Source organism: Tupaia chinensis, unplaced genomic scaffold (genome assembly GCF_000334495.1).
Source record: "Tupaia chinensis unplaced genomic scaffold, TupChi_1.0 Scaffold000634_1, whole genome shotgun sequence".
In the NCBI taxonomy this organism is placed as follows: domain Eukaryota; kingdom Metazoa; phylum Chordata; class Mammalia; order Scandentia; family Tupaiidae; genus Tupaia; species Tupaia belangeri.
The window spans coordinates 145,699-169,057 of NW_006160154.1; the positions used below are offsets into that span (position 1 = coordinate 145,699).

At 40.2% G+C, this 23,359-nt stretch overlaps 1 protein-coding gene and 1 pseudogene across 1 annotated transcript in view; both read right to left on the bottom strand.

Annotated features, from left to right (window-relative positions):
• Positions 1-12,539: 12,539 nt before the first annotated feature.
• Positions 12,540-23,359, bottom strand: part of CRYL1 (crystallin lambda 1) — a 176,780-nt gene continuing 165,960 nt past the window's right edge. The window contains exons 7-8 of the mRNA XM_006159501.1: positions 13,589-13,695; positions 12,540-13,087 (exon numbers count right to left, since the gene is read on the bottom strand). Of these exons, the coding sequence (XP_006159563.1) occupies positions 12,974-13,087; positions 13,589-13,695 (221 nt within the window). The 3' untranslated portion in view covers positions 12,540-12,973. The remainder of the gene's footprint in view (positions 13,088-13,588; positions 13,696-23,359) is intronic.
• Positions 17,634-17,970, bottom strand: LOC102499256 (guanine nucleotide-binding protein G(I)/G(S)/G(O) subunit gamma-10 pseudogene; annotated as a pseudogene).

The following is a 23,359-nucleotide window of genomic DNA, read 5'->3' on the forward strand; positions in this document are numbered from 1 at the left end:
AAGTTTTCACTCAGGATTTCATGGAATAGATTATCAATGCCCTTTCTAGTCTTTTCACCTTCTGGGATACCAATTATCCAGATGTTTGGATGTTTAATGGTATCTAGTATTTCTCATATATTATTCTCATTTCGAGGGGGATTATTTTCTCAGTCTTCATGGTGAATTTTTCTAGTCCAGTGATTCTGTCTTCTACATCTGAGATTCGAATTTCTGTATGATCTAGCTGCTTTTAATACTTTCTATGGAGGTTTTATTTCCTATATTACAGCCTCATCTCTAACAGCTCCATTTGATTCTTTTTTTATGGTGTGTATTTCCTCTTTCAGATTGTGCAAGAACTTCCTCACCTCCTGGAAATCATCGACTTTTCTTCTCCTATGTATTCTGGAGTTCATTGTCTCTCTTCTCTTGCAACCCTGATAGCTTTGTCACTACAAATATTCTAAATTCTTTATCAGACATTTCTGTGAGTTCCATTGTACTGTCTATGGATTATGAGAATTATTCTTTTCTATGAGAGGAGAGATATTTTCTTGCCTTCTCATATTTCTTGTGCCATTCAGTGATTTCTGGTCATCTGATGGGTTGTGCATCTCTTCCTAATCCTTGAAGTTCAATCTGAGCATTCAGAGATGTGTAGGAAGAGTTGATATGCAATCTCTCTTCCATTCCATTTTTAACTCTGTGTGTCGGATACAGTGAGAATTGAGGAATATTCTGACCCTAATAGTATCCAGATGTTTGAATACTGCTCACTTAGGCCTGCCTAGACTCTCAGCACATGGAGGCCCACTATAAATTAATTTGGAGGGTGAAGGTTCAGCTGACCTTCATTTTTAGTCCCTGAAAGCAGTATTTCACAGCTCAAGTTCAGTAGCCATCTCAGAATTGGCCTGGGTTTGTGCCTCTCCCAACTAGAAATGAATCTGGAGGGTGAAGTTTCAGCAAAAGATCTTCATTTTTAGTCCTTGAAAGCAATATTTCACAGTTCAAGTTCAGTAGCCACCTCTTCCACTTCTTTTTAATATAGTACTGGAAGTCCTAGCCAATGCAACCGAACAAGAGAATAAAATAAAAGGCATTCAAATAAGAAAAGAAGTGAAATTATCTCTATTTGCAGGTGACATGATTATATACATAGAAAGTCCAAAATAATCCACAAAAACACTCCTGGAAGTGATAAATGAATACAATAAAGTGGCAGGATACAAAACCAACATACAAAAATCTATAGCATTTCTATACTTGAACAATGAACAGACTGAGGTAAAATTGAATAAAGCAATTCCTTTTATGATAGACACAAAAACTATAAGATACCTAGAAATAAACCTAACCACAGAAGACAAAGACCTCTACAAGGAAAACTATGAAAGAATAAAAAGCGGGGGGAACAGCAGTTAGCGTAATGGCTGTGTCTCTGGACTCCCATGTAGTTGACCACGGTTCAAGTCCCGGACCTGGTGGCTTAGACTCACGCTGGGAGCGTGTGCGTGCGTGCCCAAGATCCCAAGAGGAGAATGGAGGAGAAGGGATTGTGGCATGGCTATCCCCCCTAGGGGGTGATTTCTCGCTTTCTGTCTCTCTGTCTCTCTATGTCTGTCTGGCTAGTGCACGCGCCCTATAGCAAAAATAAATAAATAAATAAATAAATAAAATAAAATAAACCTCTCCAAAAAAAGGAAGAAAAAAAAAACAGATGGTGTAATGGGTACATCACTGGACTCCCACAGTTCAAGTCTCAGATTCAGTGGCTTAAAATTCACACTGGGCACATGTGTGTGCATGCTCAAAACCTCAAGAGGAGAATGAAGATTGCAGCATGGCCATCTTCCCTGGATGGGTGGGTGGGGGGAGGGTGGTGGTGGTGTTGATTTCTCACTTTCTGTCTCTCTGCCTCTCTAGTGAGTGCACACACCCAGGGGGATAAAAAAAAGGGGGCACTTGTCAATCTAGCAGAGAAAAGAAAATCTCTTTAGCAAACAGGTGCTGGAAAACTGGGTATCCACTTTCAAAAAGATGAAACTGAACTCTTATCTCTCACCATTAACAAAAATAAACTCAAAATGGATCAACGATCTAAACCTAAGACCTCAAGCTGTAAAACTACTGGTGGATAATGCATGGGAAACTCTTCTAGACATCTGAGTAGACAAAGGTTTCTTTAAAAGTCCTCTAAAGCACAGGCAATGATTCCAAAAATAAACAAGTTGGAGTATATCAGGCTAAAAAGCTTTTGCACAGCAAAAGAAACAATAATTAGAGTGAATCGGCAACCCCCTGAATGTGAGAATATATTTGCAAGCTATGCCTCAGGTAAGAGACTGATAATCAGAATACAGGGAACTCAAGCAGCTTATTCTCCACTCCAAATAATAATCAACCATTTAAAACATAGGCAAATGTGTGAAACAGACAACTCTCTAAGAAAGACACATGAACAGCCAAAAAGTATATGAAAAATCACTCTACAGGTTTTATCATAAGGGAGATGAAAATCAAAACCACAATGAGATACCTCCTAACCCCAGTTAGAATGGCTAAGAGTAAAAGAATAAAAAAATGATAAGTGCTGGTGAAGCTGTGGTGAAAAGGAAATTCTCCTACACTGTTGGTGGGAATGTAAATTAGTACAGCCTCTATGGGAAATAATATGGAGGTTCCTCAAAGACCTACAAGTATAACTGTCGTGTGATCCAGCAATTCCACTGTTGGATATCTACCCAAAGGATAGGAATACACTCAGTTGGAAAACTACTTGCACGTCTATGTTTATTATTCACAATTGCTAAGATGTAGAACCAACCCAAATGTCCTAGAACAGATGAATAGATTAAAAGTGTGGCATATATACACTATGGAATACCCCTCCAGTCATTAAAAAAAAAAAAAAAAAAAAAAAAAAAAACAAGATCCTGACATTTGATAGAAAGTGGATAAATATGGAAGACTTACTGCTGAGTGAAATAAGCCAGTCTATTAAGGAGAGATATTGTCTGTCTCCACTTATCATATACTGATATAAAGTGGACAAATAAGGAAAATTTACTGCTAAGTGAAGCAAGTCAGACTATGAAAGAGAGGCATTATATGTCTCCACTCAATATATATCAGATGGCTGAGTGCTATGGCAGAAACTGAAAGACTGGAAGATATAAAAGCATGAAGAACAATTATAGATACTAGAGACAGTGTGGAGGGTGGGAAATGGGGGAGGGTGAGAGGAAGGGAATCAAGAGGAAAAAGAAAGAAGAAAAACATTTAAGGGACACAAAAATGGAAAATGATCTATTGATGGTAACATGTATGGTAAGATCTTTAATTGGACTAATATATTAGTGATGGGAAATAGTCATGATAAGAAACATTTTGCATGCTGTAATGATATACAGTATTGAATGTATAAAAATAAAATATTTTTAAATGTTGCATACCATATCAACAAAATGAAGAAAAATGTCAGCTGATCATTTCAATAGATACAGAAAAAGCATTCAGTAAAATACTGTATCTCTTTATGATTAAAAAAAATCAACATATTAGGTATATATAGAAGGAAGTATCTTAACACAGTAAAGGTCATATATGACAAACACACCACTAGTATTATACTAAATGGAGAATGCTGAAAGACTTCTCTGTAAGAACTAGAACAAAACAAGGATGCCCGCTTTCACCACTCTCATTCAACATAGTACTGGAAGCCCTAGCCAGACCAACAAACCAGGACAAAGTAATGAAAGAAAGGAAGAAGTTAAATCATCCCTGTTTGCAGACAATATGATTTTATATACAGAAAAACCCTAAAAATTCCACAAAGAAAACTCGTGGAACTGATAAACTCAGTAAAGTTGCAGGATACAAATCAACATATAAAAATTGGTAGCATTTTACATGCTAATAATAAAATAATTGAAAAAGAAATTTAAAGAGAAATTTTATTTACAATAGCTACAAAGAAAATAAAATACCTAGGAATAAATTTAAACAAAAAAAAATGGAAAGACAACTCATGTTCATGGGTTGGAAGAATCACTATTGTTAAAATGTCTATACTATCAAAAGCAATATATGGATTCAGTACAATACCTATCAAAATACCAAGGGCAGGAGCCAGCAGTTGGCATAATGGCTATGTTGCTGGACTCCCATGTAGTTGACCATGATTCGAGTCCCGAACCCCGTGGCTTAAACTCACACTGGGTACATGTGCGTGTGTGCCCAAGATCCCAAGAGGAGAATGGAGGAGAAGGGATTGCAGCATGGCCATCCTCCCTGGGGGGTGATTTCTCGCTTTCTGTCTCTCTGTCTCTCTCTGTCTTTATGGTGAGCACACACGCCCTATGGCAAAAACCTCTCAAAATACCAACGGCATTCTTCAAAGAAATAGAAAAACAATAAAAAATTGGTATGAAGGACCAGCCAATGGCATGGTGGTTAAGGCAACTGGTCCTATATGACTAACCACACGGTTAGTGTGGTGGCTTGAAAAACATGACAGTTGCATGTGTGTGCATGCACTCAAAATCCCCAGAGGAGAAAGAGATTGAGAAAAAGGAACCTCAGTATGACCAGCCCCTATGGTAGGGAAGCTGCTTTCTCATTTTTCCCTTTCTTACGCACCCTCTAGCAATTTTTCATTTTGTATGGAATCACAAAAGACTCCTAATGGTCAAGGAAATCCTGGACAAAAAGAATGGAGCTGGAGGTATCATACTACCAGACTTCAAAAAATACTATAAGGCCAGAGTAATAAAAATTTATGATTAGATAACGTATAAATAGAAGACAACTTGAGAATTTTGGACATTGTTTCTGGGATTCTCCAACTCTTTTCTATTAACTCTCCTCTAGATTGCCTGGCTACTCATCATACAAACACATTTAAACCTTCCTAAAAGTGAGGAAAATATTTTAAGAAATGAAAGTGAGTAAAGAACAGGCTTTGGGACCAGCAGTTAGCGTAATGGCTATGTCGCTGGACTCCCACGTAGTCGACCGTGGTTCAAGTCCCGGACCCAGTGGCCTAAAACTCAGGCCGGGCGCGTGTGCGTGTGTGCCCAAGGTCCCAAGAGGAGACTAGTGGAGAAGGGATTGCAGCGTAGCCATCCCCCCTGAGGGGGTGATTTCTCACTTTCTGTCTCTGTCTCTCTCTGTCTGGCTGGCAAGAGCACGCACCCTATGGCAAAAAAAAAAAAAAAAACTCTCAAAAAAAAAAAAAAAAGGCTTTGATGCCAGACATATCTGTGTTTGTTCTGATCTCTGCAAAAATGACAAGGAGAAAACCTGCTTCCAGGGTTGTTTTATGGATCAAAGATAATGTATATAGTGTCACATTACAGTGTCAGGAACATAGCAGGTCTCATTATTATAAAGAGTAGACATTATTAGCAAGGTGCGGAGCAAGGAAATGAGACTAGATGCAGATCAACCGCCTCCTAGCTCTGTGACTGGTCATGGTTCCATCTGTGAAGTGAGAACAGTAATGTTAAAGACCACTAGATCCCAGATGATGAAATTGTAACCTGCTATACATTACAGGGCAGTATTCAGACCTTTGAAGTTTTGTATGACTCCAGTAGTTTATAATTTATAATCTGATAAAGAAGTGATCTTGACTATACTGTGGTACAGAACAAAATGAGAAGGTGTGTCAATAATCGAGCTCAGTTGCCATAGACATTCAGATATTTTCAAAATAAAAATTTTATGTTGAGATATATATCTTCTTCTTATTTATTTATTTATTTCATGAGAGAGAGAGAGACACTAGCACCTTCCACAGGTCTCGTGCCACATTCTCCTGCCAGCCTTCCCAACTAGCTAGGATCACAGGCTTGTGACCAGCGTGTAGAAGTTGACTCCAGAACCAAATCCCGGTCTTCCACATGGTTTCCAGCATGGCAGAGCATTGGGCTACAGCTGTGTCACCACAGCTGGGCCGGGTTATATGTCTTCTATAACATCCTTGTGGGCTTCAATTGTAGATATACAGACAGTGTAAGGCAACATGATATTTTAGGATCAGAGCTAATGCTGTGGTAGAGCTAATACTTTGTTAAGCTAGGAAAATTGATCATTTTACCCTTTTGTAATATAATAAAAAGACACTATTTGTATATTCGGAAAACCCCAAATTTTCTTGTAGAAAATATCAAGCATGGCCGAAATACTGTTGTTTTCTTAACACACACCTTCTCATTACAAGCAAACTATGTTTTCCATTACAGGTTGGAAAGAAAAAAAGTGGCTCTATTGACCAACTTCTGGATCTATTAAAAAGGAGAAAGGATGCTATACACAGTATACAAGAAGATCTTCAAAGATTGGTAAAGACAAATTGTCACCCATCTACCTGAAAGAGTTAAGAATCTTTCTAAAGTGCTCAGCAAGGAATAGTTTACTCAGTTATTGAGAATAGTTGAGTGGAATAAACATCTATCTAAAGAATTGTTTTTAGTATTATCATAAACACAGTGACAACAGTTGCCCTGATACTTGAAAAGATGGCTAGTTCAGGTGGCTTGTATTTTTCTATATCATGTCAGAAACAGTTTTCTCAATTCCTAATATTATATAAGAATTATTGGTTCAGGTTTCCAGGGTTAACTGATATAAAAATGTAAGCTTTTTTTTTTTTCTTTTCATATTTAGTTTTTGCTCTAGGGTACAAGCACTTCACAGACAGAGACAAAAAGTGAAAAATCATCTCTCAGGGGCTATGGCCATGCCACAATCCTTTTTCCATTCTCCTCTCGGGATTTTGGGCACACATGCACATGTGCCCAGTGTGTTTTTCAAGCCTCTGAGTCTGAGACTTAATAGGACATACGGGACCCCACTGCCTTAACCATCATGCTTCTCGCAGGCCCAAACTTTTCTTAGGAAGGGTGAATTGCTTTCACTTTGTCTCAAGAGCATTTTCTTTTTTTTTTTTAAGAGAGATTATTATTTGCTGTAGGGCGTGCCAGAGAGACAGAGACAGCAAAGAGACAGAAGTAGAGAAATCACCTCCCAGGGGCGATAGCCATGCCACAATCCCTTCTCCTCCATTCTCCTCTTGGGATATTGGGCATGCATATACATGCACCTGACATGTTTCAAGCCACCAAGTCTGGCACTCAAATCGTAGTCGGCCATGTGGGAGTCCAGTGACATACCCATTACACCATCTGCTGGTCCCCATCGAAAGCATTGTCTTAGAATGGCACGTGGACAGTAGTTTCCAGATCCTAGACTAATAAATACTTTAATTCTTTTTTTTTTTTTTGTCAGAAACCATGTGTACTCACCAGAGAAAAAGTGGGGGCTAGGGGAGAAGGGAGAAGAAAAAGTACACCATAATCCTTTTTCCTTCATTCCTCTATCCAGTAGGACTCAGGACAAGCATGCACACATACCCAGACACGTTTTTCAAGCTGCTGGAGCCGAGATTTGAACTGTGGTCATACATGTGGGATCTGGTTCACTATGTAGTCACTGTGCCTAATCACTGCACTACAGGACTGGCCCAAGAAATACTTTATTTTTCTTCTAGGTTTTTGCCACAGGGGACATGCGCTTGCCAGAGAGAGAGAAGGCGTGAAAGAAAAAGTGAGAAATGACACCTCAGCATGGCCACACCAAAATCCCTTCTCTTCTTGGGATTTTGTGCATGCAAGCACAAAAATTCCTGGTGGGAATTTCAAGAGTCTAGGTCCAGGATTTGAACCTCGATCAGCCATGTGAAAGTCCAGTGCCTTAAACAACATGAAACCTGCTGTTGCCACTAGCTTCCTCTAAAGCGATGTGTCAGAGTGGCAAGTGTCTGAATCCTGTATGTATCAAATTTTACTTTTTTTTTTTTTTTTTTTAGATAGGTGTTTGCTATAGGGCTGGGAGAGACAGACAAGAAGAGAGAAATCACCCCCTAGAGGGGATGGCCATACCACAATCTCTTCTCCTCCACTCTCCTATCTGGATTTTGGGCACCCACACAAATGCACCCCAGTGTGAGTTTCAAGCCTCAGGTCCAGGACTCTAACTGCGGTTAGCCACGTGGGGGTTCAAGAAAGTAACCATGATGCCATTTCTGGTCCAGAGAAATAACCATGACGCCATCTTGCTGGTTCCAATTTTTTTTCCCCATGGTACCAGGTGTGTTTTATTTTTGTTAATCCAAATACTGTTCTATAACACCCCAGAGCACACTGGAGAATTTGGCAGTTCGATGGGGGAGGGCCCTCAAAGACCCAGAGGCCTATGACATCTGCACAGAGTGCGCGGGGTGGGGGTGGAGTGTTCACAATGTAGTTTATGGCTGTGTCCATCTTGTGAGTAGCTCTTCCGCTTCACCTACTCAGTGGTCTCTTTGGCCAGTAGGGTGTCCTCCTGCGGTTCCATTTTCTTCAGCATGGCTTATTGAAGCTGACGATTTCCCCTAAGTCTGGTTTGTCTGCCATTTTCTTGAAACTGTCCAAGGCATCTCACTTGGAGCCTGGCTCCTATTACTCCCACTGGCTTAACTCCAGCAAGAGACCTGATCCTCAATTTTAAATCAAGGTCAGCTGAATAAATCTTTATACCAAGTTTAACGTATGATTCAAGGTTTTCCAAAACAGTTTTATTTATTAGCATTCCACATACATTAAGGGTTTTTTTTTTTCTCACCTGATAGAATTTACCATTTTCTCCAAACATAGTTGCCTCTAAAATAACATGATGAAAAATACAAAATTGTGATAGAGGAAAATTATTAAGTTCATTATATGAGGAACATAGAAAAGGACTTCAAAAAAGACTCACAGGACATGGGAAAAGTTATAGAACTGACTCTCAAAACCAAGAGACAGATTTGGCTTCTATGAGGAAGAACTTCCTAAGTCAAAGTTATCCAAAGACCAACTAGGCACTTGGAATGTGGTAAGAACTTATATCTTAGCAGAGATCCTCACAGAGTTATCAGATGAAGGGCTTGGACTTGAGTGACTGCTAGATCACATTAAAATTTTCTGATGTTCCGGTTTAAAATACAAATTCCTATGCCCTGCCACTAGAGATTCTAATTTAGTAGATGTGGGAGATAGGGAATCTATATTTTCAACAGATATGCTAAATGGCTCTGATTCACTCTAGGTAATATTTCTTAACAATTCTTTTTAGTCTCCACCTCTCATAGGTGAGAAGCTTTCTTCAATAATAGTAGGAAGGTTTGGAGGGTGTTGAAGGCTGAGCTAGGTAGTTAGAAACTCCTGGACCAGTGGGGATGAGAGGTGCTGGCATCCCCTAGGCAGCGAGATCCCTGCTGAGCCATCAGTGAGATCAGGGAATGGGGTGCAGCCCAACAGGTTGGTGCCAGCTCGTGGTGTGCTGCTGAATATTTACACCAGCAACAAAAGTGAAAGTCCTGACTTTAAACTCTGCCAAATTCTGGAGGGTGTGTACACATATGCACATTGCAGTACTTATCATGAACAATTTCAAGCCATCAATTTGATATCACTGAACAGGGAACTGGGAAGAGAGTAGCATGATCAGCTCATATGTGCCGGGCCTACCCAACTCCTGCCCACTACTAAACCAAAATAATTGTCCAGTGGCCAATGGGATAATCCCAGGACCAGCCATCCATCAAGAAGAGGGTATTGAGAAGAAAGATAAAAGCAATGTGTTTTAGGGCCACTCAGAGGCCAAGCTACCTGGATGGACCTGTGGTGCTGTATGTGTATAGTCAAGGATAGTTAAATGTAGGTTACCAATGTGCTTAATGTGAAATTTAGAATTGAGAACAGGTGGAGTTGTTGATTAAAGGTGAAAACAGGCCTAACCACGGTGGTACAGGTGGTGAGGTGCTGCTATGTAATACTTGGGCCACATGGGAGGCCCAGGTTCAGATCCTAGGTCGACCTGAACGTGCTAGGCCTGTCCACACATGCCTGTGATCCTGGATGGCTAGGAGGCTTGGCAGAGGATCTTGGCTTTGTGAGACCCTGTCAACAGTGTCTATCTCTCTATTTCTCTGTGTGTCTCTTTTCCTAAAGACATCATTTTTTTAAAAATGGGGAAGATAACATTATGTTTTACTTTGTTTTTAAGATGGAAAAAAGACATGTTATTTGTAGTCTCAAAGGAAGAGACCAATGATGGCACGGGAGAATCAAGAGGAAAAAAAAGGAGATTGATGAAATCATATCTTGGCAGTGGGGTGAGATAAAAAGAGAGCACATAAGAAAGACAGGAGGGGAGGGAGAGCTGTGAGGATTTGCACACAGGTGAGGATGTGGATGGACAAGAGAGAAAAGGGTCCTGATGGTCTAATGCACCAGAGAGAGGCAGAAGGACAGATAAAACAAGAGTGAGGACACAGTAAAACACTAATAGTTATTGAAGTTGGAAAGTTATTGATCCAACTAGATGTTGAATGAAGAGTACATGTAGCTCCTTATATTATTATTTTCTTAAACTTATTTTATTTTAAAATTCTATTTACTGAAATTTATTTTGATTTTCATATAGTCATTATACATTTTATAGGGTATACTATGTTTTTAAAATTATGTATATGGTATGTAACAAATAAGTTGAGGGTTAACCATATTCACCACCTTCAACATTTAACATTACATTATGTTTGTGAACATTTGAAATTCACTCTACTGGTTATTTTGGAAGTATATATTGAATTATCAATGAAGTTCTTTACTATGAAATACAATACTAAAGAAAAACAGAAAATTAGACAACAAAAGCCTTATAAATTAATGAGGATGGATTTTTTTAAAACAAAGATAATCTTAACAAAGCCAATGAAAGAAGAATTTGCAATTTCCATGTAGAGGATTATAGGAGAAAGAGTTTGTCATCTGAAAAGATCTGCAGTATTGATCATTGATCCAGTTAGAGATAGGTAAAATTATACATAGCAATAGCTCATTAGGAAGAGATGAAAAAATAAAACTTTTACTCACTCACTTAAAATACCATAGTACTGTACTGTGACTAAAGAAGTCTTCAGAAAAGCAAAAATAAAACAAAATTGGAAAGAGATGTTTAATAAGCGTGAAGACAAGGTAAAAACCAGTGATTTGGTGATTTATAGGCTTTACAAAGTTCTTGGTTTTAACATTCTTTAAATTCATGCCAGAGAAAGACTCAGCCATTTGTAACATTTTGAATTTTTCCTGTTATTTAGTTTTATACAATGAATAATGGTTATAATCAATGATGGTTATAAATGTAATATGAAACCTGTGGAAACAACTGTCTATTAAATAATTGGTAAAAAATTTTTACTTAAACCTGCTTGTGTGTAAAGGAGTTGAATGTAAATTTTTAGCCTTTTAGTTGAGGAATTTAATACATTGACAATTAATGTTATCAATATGGGGGGACTTATCCCTGTCATTTTGTTACTTTTTTTTCCTCCTCAATTGTTTTGTATTCTCTTATTTCTATTTATTTCCCTTTAGTTTTTCTGGTGCATATTCCTTTAAATATTTCCTGAAGAGTTGGGTAGTTTGGTGAATTCTTTCAGACTTTGTTTAATCTGGGAATGATTTTATTTCTTCTTCCCATTTGAAGGATAATCTTGCCAGATATAATACTCTTGGCTGGAATTGTTTTTCTTTCCATTTTAAATATGCCTTTTTCATTCTGCTGCATAGGATTAGAGAAGACAACAGTTTGAAAGGGCAATTGTTTTGATTTTTGGTCAGCTCTTGAGACACCCACCTATGGAGTTTTTTCACCTTTCCAATTTGCTTCAAATGTTTAATGACCATACAGTGGTTGACAATGAGTTCTTCAGCAACTTCTCATGTAATTATAAGAGGATTAGGTTGGATGGTTGGTCTCAGTAGGTCACTGTCAACTTCCAATAGCTGGCCACTATGCTCCACATCTTCAAGATTCTCATCTTCTTTGCAAAACTTCTTGAACCACCACTACACTGTATGCATGTTAGCAGTTCCTGGGCCAAACGTGTTTTTGATGTTGTGAGTTGTCCGTGCAAATTTACGACCCATTTTGAACTCAAATAAAAAAATCACTCAAATTTGCTTTTTGTCTAACATCACTTCCATCGCTTAAAATACATATAAAATAAACAGCAAGTAATAAGTAATTAGCAAAAAAAAAGCGAGAAATGTGCATTAAAATGATAGATAGCTTAACCACATTTATTTCAGAATGTATTCAATATCAAATGGCAAATTTCAACAATGCAAAACCACAATTACCTTTGCACCAGCCTAATAGCCAGGAATGGGGGTGAACTGTGGCATCAAGACCCGACTGAGGGTGCCTGTCTCTCTCTTGCTCATGAAGTTAGATGAATAAATTAACATTAAAAACATCTGACTATAGAGTCACAGAACACTATATCACCTACTTTGGGAAATGCTGACCCAAATTAGTGGATTTTTCACTGAAGACAAACAAAGGAGCCAAAACAAAGGATCTGCTATTACTCGTGCATCGTGATCACTGTAAAATATGCCGATCATGAGAACTCAACACTGTCTTTCTGAGAAAGATAAGAAGGAAAAAGGACATCTTTATGGAATCAAAAACTTTTATTCTGAGTAAGTATTACCGAAATGAAGGCAGTCACTTCAGAAATTCAGGGCCAGAAAGAGATTAGAAGATAATCATAAAAATATTTTGCTACAGATGGAAATAACATGAAACTGCAATCATTGGCTGTAAAATATAACATGTAATCACACTGAGAATAAAAGGTAAAAATCTTCAGGCTATTTGCCCAGGTGGCAGAAAATCCACAGCCCTCAGAGTGCAAGTGTGCGGTCACACCCAAGTACAACGGTATGGCCCAGAGGGGCCAGAGACCCAGGCTAAACACCGGGGACCAAGTTCAGAATCATCTTGCTAGGACAGCTGGGCTTCTGATTGCTTAAGAGAGATCTGATTAAGTGCTTATAATTTCCCAAACAGGGCTTCCAATGAGAGGAGTGACAGGTGTATTACGAGACAGTCACTGGGACTGCATCTGGCCTTTCAGTTTGGCAAGTTTCATGAGGCATTCGTCCCTCCACTGCCTTCGGGCAGCTAGGTGCACTGGGTCATCAGGAACCTTCATGCACATGGCCTGGGAGAGGGAAAAGAAAAACAAATAAGAAGCATGAAGAGATAATTGTTATTTTAGGCAGACAATGCATAAATTGCTTTCAAAGACAAAAGAAATGTCTTAGATCCTCAATTAACATACAGTTTCCAAATCTGGAGGGCCTTAGGTCAAAATAAGCTATTAGTTCACTGGTCACACTGCTCCAAATATGTCCTGGTGACATTATGGAATCATGCACTGACATAATTATGGAAGAGCAGCCCTCGAATCAAGGGCCAAGATTCCAGCCACAGATACAGTCCCATCCTCAGCCAAGGTGAGGGGCTGCAGGTGTATCCACTCAGGGGGCATGCGTCTCAGTAATGCGTCTACACATTTGGATATTTTCAACTGTGGCCCCAGAAAACTTTGGAATGGGTCCAAAAGTCTTTAGGAAAGTCTACATACACCTGGTTAACTTTTCAACTGTGACCCCATATAATTCTGGAATGAGTCCAAAAGTATTTAGGAAAGTCTACACACCTGGTTAACTTTTGCAGCTGTGGCCCCAGAAAACTCTGGAGTGGGTCCAAAAGTCTTCAGGACACGTTTCATGCCTTCACCATACCTGTCACAATAGTTTAACATGCCTGAAATTATATGAAAACGAGAATGCACAAGATCAGCAAGAATATTTTATAACTCCACCCTGAGAAATCTGTTCAGAGGGTTTCCCCTGGGGTCATTCTTCTCTTCCTGTGGATAAAGGAAAGACAAAGTTGGGAAGCATATGTCAGTCTGCTGGCACTGGGGAAGGAGGACCACTGCAGCTTTCTCTTGGATTTTAAAATCCTAAAAAGCACTCCCCAGCCTCCGTCCCAGGGTCGTCTAGGAGCAACCACACTTGCTTAGCGCTGTGCTGCACTCCCCCATGCACAGCATGCACTGTTCCTGCTGCTTCCCAACCCATGGGAAGCCAACCGACTTCTCAGCATCTAAGGATGGGGCTCTAGCATTTTGGTAGACAAATACATGAAGAAGAGGCTTCTCCTGAAGAGAGACGGAGGGAGAAGCACAATCACTTATGAGCAGCTGTGAGGCCACAAGGGGCTGAAGCTGAGACTGAGACTCAGACATGCACCAAGATGAACACGAGTCCAGCTGCAGCACCTCCCCATATGTGGAGCCACCTGTACCAACCCGCTCAGCTCTGCAGGTTCCAGAGCTGCCCCTGCATCTTCCTCCCCTTCCTGCTTCTACCCACACTGCAGGGACTGGACCAGTGCAGGCATGTACTTAACAAGTCAGGTCTGAAGTCAGACCTAGGATCAGGGAGGAGAGGCATTTCTTCTTTTCTTTTCTCTTTTCTTTTCTTGCTATAGGGCACGTGTGCGCACCAGAAAGACAGAGAGACAGAAAGTGAGAAATCACCCCCCAGGGGAGATGCCAATGCTGCAATTCCTTCTCCTCCATTCTCCTCTTGGGATCTTGGGCACACAAACACACGCGCGCCCGGCGTGAGTTTAAGCCACTGGGTCTGGGACTTGAACCGCTGTTGGCTACACGGGAGTTCAGCAACATAGCTATTACGCTAACTGCTGGTCACAGGGAAGAGAGGCATTTCTAAGAGCAGGGCTCCAGAAGAATGAGGAGCTGGGTCTTGCTGTTCTGACTTTGGACATTTTCAATATCTTTCAAAACCAGAAAGATTTAGCAGTTGGTTAGGCTAAACGATAACAAGAGAACTGATGAAACTTCAGAATTTGCAGAGATCCCAGAGTGTGGCTCTCACCTACCCCACAAAAAATAAAAATGATCAATCTTAGATTTTAAAAAATAACCTTTGGGTTTAGCTTTGGTTGACCTGTATGGATGTGAATGCCTAAATTCACTGAGTTTCTATTTTGTCTCAGTTTTCCTTCTCTTTCAGTGTGCTAAAATTCCCTTAGAGGGGAAAAAAAATCATTTTGAAGGTAAACAATTCAAACATTCCAACTGCTGACATTAGAATCTATAAGTAAGTGATAGATACTGTCTTCTAAAAACCAAGGGTTTCGTTTCATTTAACGTTAAGTGTTAACTTGGCAATTCAGAACTCTAGAAGTTTCTCTAAGTGTTCCAGCACTGAACAGTTATCTTAGACTGCTTAGCATTTCTTGGAAATAAAAAACAACCTATACATTTATTTCCTTTCAAAAGCACTTACTTCACTTTACCTACTTGTTTAGTTATTCAAACGAAAAATGATAAAATCTAGACACAAATTTGTTTATTCCTTTTGAAGGGCAGAAACACAAGAATCCAATAAGTTGGAAAGACAGAAAATGGAAAGAAATGAGAAGAGTCTCTGTACTTATGTATTAACCCAACTGCAGAGAAAGTGAGCGTTCTCCTGAGAACCTCTCAGAAGTGAATTCCACTTTCCTCTCCTACATGAGCAGCAGTGCCACAGGATTAAATTCAGGCACCATACTTCATCTGTAAAATCATTTGCATCTCCTTGGAACTTTCTAGAACTTTCTTTCCCTGCTGACTTTTGTAAAATCTGCAAAGTTTTACTCATGTATTATTCACAATAGATTGCACGTAAGCACATATGAAAGAAAGACCGACAGAGAAGCTTCCTCCACAGAGCTTGGTTATGCTGTGATGCCTTTCCTCCCGTTCCTCCAGCCCTCTTTCAGATCTGACACTTGCACACATGTGTGGCATGTTTCAGGCCAACCAGGTCAAGGATTCAAACTGCAGTCACCATGAGGTTTCCAACTTTAGCAGTGTGGTATGCCACTGACTGACTATGCCACAAGGGGTGGGCCAAAATTTTTAGTTTTAAAGAGACATTTATTTCTTCAAAATAGATTAAATGTGGTGAAACTCTTTACAGTACAATTCATCATTCCTCCCCATTTATTCCGAAGTGTATTAAAATTTCAATCTTGCTAATGTAAAAGCCGTTCTGTAACATGTATTCCAGGCTCTCAGGATGAAGAGACCCACTAACTGTGAGAAGATCAAAAAGCCACATGCTCATGGCAAGGTGTACGCAGCCTTTCTTTGCCTCCACAGAGGAGCCTGGCCCCCTGCCAGGGCTCTCCAACATGTCCCAAGTACAAGGAATTCACAGGGACTTCTACTTACAACCCAGGCCTTGCCTTTGTATCTGTAATAATATCCCAGTGCATTTACAGCTATTACTGTTATTTGCAACATCTCCTCTTCCATTTAGAGAGGTGTCAAAAAAGGAGTTTTCTTTTCTTCCTTTCTTTTTTTTTTTTAATTTTTTTGGTGAATTAAGCAAAAATTTTATTTCTAGGCTCTTTAAAGATTATTACAAACACAAAGTATCTTAAAAATGTCCCAAATTAAGTCGAAGGCACATCCTCAAAGTAAAACACTTGTGCCATGAAGAATTCTTCTAAGTTCTCATATTTTCACATTATTTTGTTTTAAATCATTTGCAATGTTTGGTAGGTTACGTTTTAAATCTTTTAAAAGACATGAAATAATGTGGTATTTCTTTTTATAGTACAACTACAAAGTAAAGGAACTTAAGACAACAATAATCAAATCTGTTTCATATACAGGATGGGGCAACTCAAAACATAAAAATGATCTTTCTAAGCAAATTTGCAAAGGAATAGCTCTCATCTTTAGTGTTAAAAATAAAACAATCTTCTCATTTTAAAAAACTAAGACAGCATTTGATTAGTAAAGCCTATTCTTCTCCCCAGTTTTTATTTTCCTGTCTTCACTTAGAAAGAGTAAATTCATAAGAAAAGAACAAAAGTCTGTGTCTGGAATAAGAAATTACAAATATTCCATTTGTTTTAATAAGCAAAAGTCCTTCTTCCCAAAATGTAAACATCCAGTAAATAAAACACACATGGTATTCCAGGTATAGAAAAACACCAGCAATTCACTTATGAAAGAGGTGCATCCTGGCATATTTGGTAGTAAATTATTTGTCCTAAATACAAAGCACTTTGCCAAAAGAACCAGGACATTATGGTTTAAAACTCTTCTCTTTCACCTAGTTTCCTTATTTGAGTAAAAACTCTTCAATTGCTATAAAATTTTGGCTAGAGGGCCAGGCCACAGGAAAGGTCTGAAATATCTAAAAGGCATTTGGCTAGAGATAAGTGTTTTCTTTTTTTTTTTTTTTTTTTGAGAGGTTTTTGCTATAGGGTGCGTGCGCTTGCCAGACAAAGAGAGACAGAGAGACAGAAATCACTCCCCAGGGGGGATGGCCACACCGCAATCCCTTCTCCTCTAACCTCCTCTGGGGATCTTGGGCATACACGTACATGAGCCTGCCCGGAGTGCATTTGGCTAGAGATAAGTGTTTTCTTTTTTTTTTTTTTTTTTTGAGAGGTTTTTGCTATAGGGTGCGTGCGCTTGCCAGACAAAGAGAGACAGAGAGACAGAAATCACTCCCCAGGGGGGATGGCCACACCGCAATCCCTTCTCCTCTAACCTCCTCTGGGGATCTTGGGCATACACGTACATGAGCCTGCCCGGAGTTTTAAGCCACCGGGTCCAGGATTTGAACCGCGGTCGACTACATGGGAGTCCAGCAACATAGCTATTACACTAACTGCTGGTCCTGAGAAAAGTGTTTTCTTGAGACATGAACACAGTCGTTCATCTGTTTGTCCTTGAAGGCATTCCTCAGCAAACTTCTCTGAAGTCTTCAGAGTAAAGCACAGGATCTGGGCTCCCGGAAGGGGTTGCTTCCAGCCGGAACACCTAGCAGCAGCACATGCTTGCAGGCATTCTGCATGCAGTACTGCTGAAGCTCTGCGGCGGCCTGAGAGACCTTGATCCTCTAGCTTGAGCTGATCCACCAGGCGCTGCAGGGCGCTCCCGGTGGCCCCGGAAGAGCAAGTTTTATTTTCAGTGATGATTTTGACTTCTCTATATATCATGAAAGCAGAATTGGGTGGGAATTGCTCTAAAGTACCAATTTGTGGGAAATGAAAAAATAACAACCACCACAACATAATTCACTTCACGCTTTATCCCACTAGTTTCCTTGTCTTATATGAAGGGACTTCAAGAAGTTTGTGGAAAAAATGGTTTATATCTATAATTGCAGCTACTTGGGAGCCCAGGCAAGAGGGTCACAAATTTAAGGACATGCTGGGCAGCGTAGTGAGACCTTGTCTCTTAAAAAAAAAAGGAAAAATGAAATTAAAATGCAAGTTTCTTTCAGTGCAAATAAAATAAAATAAAATAAAATCTTGAAAGCCATGCGTGAGTTTTATGAAAAGTCTTAATTCCCATGAAGTTTTTGAAGACGCTTTATGTTTTTTCTTCTATGCTTCCATGCTCTGTTCTCTGAGTCTTCTAAAAATTCCTGTAGAGTTTAGCTCTTTAAAAGACATTAAACCTATTTTTTTCCCACTCACACACACACACACACACACCAGAGAAAATTAATTGATTCTCATGAGATTAGCTTTCACTCATCTTGCTTTCTAACTGTGATTCTTCAGTGGTAAGCCCCTGGGGAGAGGTGGTGGGTTTTCTTGAACCTATAGACACCCTGAGGTGGACAGGCAAGAAGCCATCCGGTTGGTCAGCACTGATAGAGTAGACACCAGAGGTGGCCTTGATCTGACTGGGACAGAGCCTGAATACCCGCTGGAAGAAGTCCCCCAGGTGTTTGGTTTCTTGGAGAGCCCTAACTGTTACCCACTCCAGATGAGTCTGGTTTTCACACAGCGTATGAACCCACACCTGCCTACGTGAATGCACCTGCTTTTAAGAGACAGGGTTTCACAGAACTCATTAAGGAAGATCAAAAAGGCCCCAAAACACAGAGAAACATTCTCTAATTCCTGCTCCCAGGATCAAATTCCCACCTAGGCGAGAATTCTCCTGGGGTCAGGAAGGCTGAACTGAGCTGGGGCCCCTCACCTCACCAAGTCCCAACAGTGACTTACCTGTTTCGCTGAAAAATAACAACTCCATGTAATGAACCAAACCCACCAGGTAAACATCCTGATTTAAGAAAAGGCAAGCATCTATACATAAAAGGGAATTTTGTGAAACAAAACGGTAAACATCCGCTTCCCCTGGAGGTGATTTCCAGGACCACCGGATATTGTCGTTTTCCAGGGAGAACAAAACACAGGATAAGCCCAGACAGCCACCAGGGCCGATATGGAACAGTTCTCTCTGCTGGCCCACCGTCTAAGAGCTTAGCAAAGAAATGAGCAGTTAACCAGGCTCCTCACTTGAGTTTCTCTAATTCACCACAAAGACGTCCTAATCTGTATTTAGTCTATATTTTTCTCTTATATACTTGTATATCTTTACAGGAGAATTAAAAAGCAAAAACAAAAATTGGAAGAATAGTAAACAAAAAAGTTTATGTAAACACAATATTTATTTTATGTTATTTTCTTTTTCTTTCTTTTTTTGGAGAGGTTTTTGCTATAGGGCGCGTGTGCTCGCCAGAAAGACAGAGACAGAGAGAAAGCAAGAAATCAACCCCCCAGGGGGGACGGCTACCCGGCAATCCCTTCTCCCCCATACCCCTCTTGGGATCTTGGGCACACACGCACAAACGCCTGGCATGAGTTTAAGCTACCGGGTCCGGGAATTGAACCGCGGTCGACTACATAGGAGTCCAGCGACATAACCATTACGCTAACTGCTGGTCCCTAAACACAATATTTATTAAGGACCTACAAAATGCCAGCCATCTGGCTAATGATTTCCATCTGGTTTAATTTTTTTTTTTTTTTGGAGAGATTTTCACTGTAGGGCGCGTGCGCTCGCCAGACAGACAGAGAGAGACATAGAGACAGAAAGCAAGAAATCACCCCCCGGGGGATGGTCACGCCGCAATCCCTTCTCCTCCATTCTCCTCTCGGGATCTTGGGCACGCACGCACATGCGCCCGGCGTGAGTTTTAAGCCACCGGGTCCGGGACACGAACCGCGGTCGACTACGTGGGAGTCCAGCGACATAGCCATTACGCTAACTGCTGGTTCCCTGGTTTAATTTTCATACAACCCCTGTGATACCCATTATACAGATAAGAAAAACTGAGCTATGCTGAGCTTATGTAACTTGCCCAAGGTCGTATGGCTAGTAAGTGGGAAAGCCAGGGTATGAACCAGGGCTGACTGGCTCCACAAGACAGAACCATTAGGTAGAACAATACTTTCAGCTTCTCAATACCATGAAAGCAGAATTGAGTAGGAATTGCTCTAAAGTAACAATTTCATGGGAAATGGAAGAACAAGAGAGAGCTTTTCAAAAGTAGCCTAAAGTAGGGCCAGCAGGTGGCATGGTGGTTAAGATGCTGGACTCCCTTGTGGTCAACCATGGGTTGAGCTCCAGCCCTGGCAACTTGAGAATCACACCATGCATGTGGGCGTGCATGCCCAAAATCACAAGAGGAGAATGGAAAAAAAGACAGTGCTGGGAGGCCATCTCCCCAGAAGGTGATTTCTCACTTCCCCTCTCATGGTCTTTGTCTCTCTCTGGGGAGAACACACACCCTACAGACAGAAAAAAAAAAAGGTAACAAGCATGATGGCTTCATGTTTTTCAAGTACTATCTTATGAGATTAAAAACAAACCCTAAAATATTTGCACTAGTTGTAGATAAATGGTAGCTTTAGAGACTAATAACTCCCCTTAACTTGAGATGTTGACTTTATGAAAACAATATTAGGAAAAAAGAATCCTCCCAACTCCAATCTTGATAAGTCCTGGGTGATACACTGTAAAGAATAATGAACATTTCCACTGGTTCCCAGCCAGATCTTCTAACTGTCTAACTCTAGTCTTTGGAATGCTCTGAAGTTGAAAACTACATCCGTCTGCCATTATCATATTAAGCCAATTAGGTTTTCTTATCAAACCAGCTTTGTTGGAAAAATTGTTATGGGCCTCCTTCCTGTCTGCCATCCTATTTGATTCTTTAGCTTCGGATTTCATTGGCTTCTGTGTCTATTTGTTTGAGAGTCAGAGCTGTTCTCAGTTCTCTCCCTATCAATTTCTCATGATACCTGAATTATCTTATTATTCTCAAGGAGAAAACAAAAAAGAGACAGAAAAAAAGAAAAACATGGTGGCTATTCATGTAGTATCTATATAACCTTTCAAATGCTTAAATATGTTCACCCCTTTTGAGGTTCTTGTTGAAATTTTTTTTTTTAATTATCGAAGGCTACTTTATTCACGACAGGTCTTCAAAAAGTTCATGAAAAATGAATATTATGAAAAAACTATGCTTGGATTTCAACTTTTTTTTGGCACCAAAATTAACTCAATGTCATTTTTCCATGAGTTTTCTGAAGTCCCCTTAGCCTTCAAAGCTCTTGTTTCACTTGTATGAGTGTATCTGTCTTTACTTTGCCGTCCATTGTCTAGTGTTTCTCCTACCACAAAACTAATAGTCTCTCCATGCTGGAGACACTGCCCTCTTCCCTTCAGCTGCTCTTAGCAAGACTCAATTTTAGGGAAGAGTTGAGTCATTTACTGAACCACATTTACACAGCACACGCGGCCAATCCACTCAAGAAATCATGTATGTACCTGCTGTGTGCAAGGACACATTTAGTAAAATTGCCTTGAATTATTCCATGAGACTAATGTTCCTCTGATTATTATTGTGCAAATGGACTGAATTATTACCAAAGTGTTGTAGAACTAGAGAACCGATCAAACAGACTCCAGGAGGTCACCTACTCCAACTCCCCACATCACTGCTGACAGAGTTTCCTCTCAACACTAAATATCTCACAGGGGGGACAATCAGCTCTTCTTCCACCCCCTCACTCAACTCACTCTCTCACAGAATAGCATTCTCCCTGGGCATCAGCTCCACCTACTAGAAAGTTCTTCCTGCCATTCATTGAGCCCAAATCTGTGTGCCAGCCATTTCTAGTCTTCTGTTCTGGTTTCACCCCAATAAAAGACAGAGACAGACAAACAGACAGACAGACATGCATGCACACACACACACACACACACACACACACACACACACACCACACACGGTATTCTGGATAAGGACTACTTTCTAAATATCCTTGTTAAATGCACCACATGGAGCTGCAAACAATATTCCCTTTCTCTTTGATAGGTATTTTACAAATTGATATTATTGTCACTGTTCTTTTCATGTTTCTTTATTTCTTCCATTAGAAAGCTGAGAAAGAGAGAGAAAACATGACAGGCACCCTCACCAGGGTCCTTACACCATGATCCACTGCCTGCCTCAGCCAGCCAGGCTCGTACAGGGAGACCGCATGACACGAACCCACAACCCTCCTGTGGGGGTCCAGCACTGCAGGGTATAGCATTATTGCTACATCACCATCTGGACCTAATACTACTATTATTAAAGTAATAAACATTAATCGTAGAAATGTATGATAACAGAGAAACAAAAGACAATAAAAGTTACTTATTTCAACACCAAGACATAGGCAGTAATGACAGTATCTAGGTGATATCTTTCCAGGTTGTTATACAAAACTTTTTTTGATTTATTATTTTGATTTAGTATGTTTTATTGTTTGTTTCATCTTTTTTTTTTCTTCCAAACAACATCTTCTTTCTGGATAGCCTAAAATCTGGTTGAGAGTTTCACTCTTGGAAGCTTCTCATCCTTCTCAAGTTATCTTTCTTTTAAAGTTACCAGATCACGAGATGTTTTCCTCCCCCCACAGGCCTTTTGAAGTTGGCTTCCAGAGTGAATATCTGTCCAGCCCTGGGTCAGCTCCTATCCTGTAGAAATAGCTCTCTCGCTGCTCTCCAGCCTTTGAGAAGGGAAACCTACAGCTCCGTAGAGCACACAGAAGCTGCTCCTAGGTGAGCAGTAAGTAAAGCATGGTGCTCTGTGAGCACACGGGGAAGTTGAGTCTAGAGACCCCTCTGAGTATGCCAGGAGCACACTTGACCATGATCTGGGCTTGCTGAGGCTGGGGGGTGGATTGAGGTGTCAAAACCCTGTTGGGGGTGTGTTTCTCTCTCCTTCATGAAAGAAGTAAACAAACTTGGGGCTGACAGGTGGCTTGGTAGTTAAGGCGCTAGACTCCCACATGGCTGACTACAGTTCGAGTCCTAGACCTGGTGGCTTGCTTGCGCTCTCTTTCTTTCTCTGGCAAAACTCATGTGAAAATAATAGTAGTAATAATAATAATAATTAATAAAATAAATAACTATTTAGAGAAAAGAAAGAAACTTTAAAAAGGAAAGCAGCAGCAGCTGCCAGGATGTAGGCAGAAGATACACTCAGTAGGGAACCAGCAGTTAGCGTAATGGCTATGTCGCTGGGCTCCCACATAA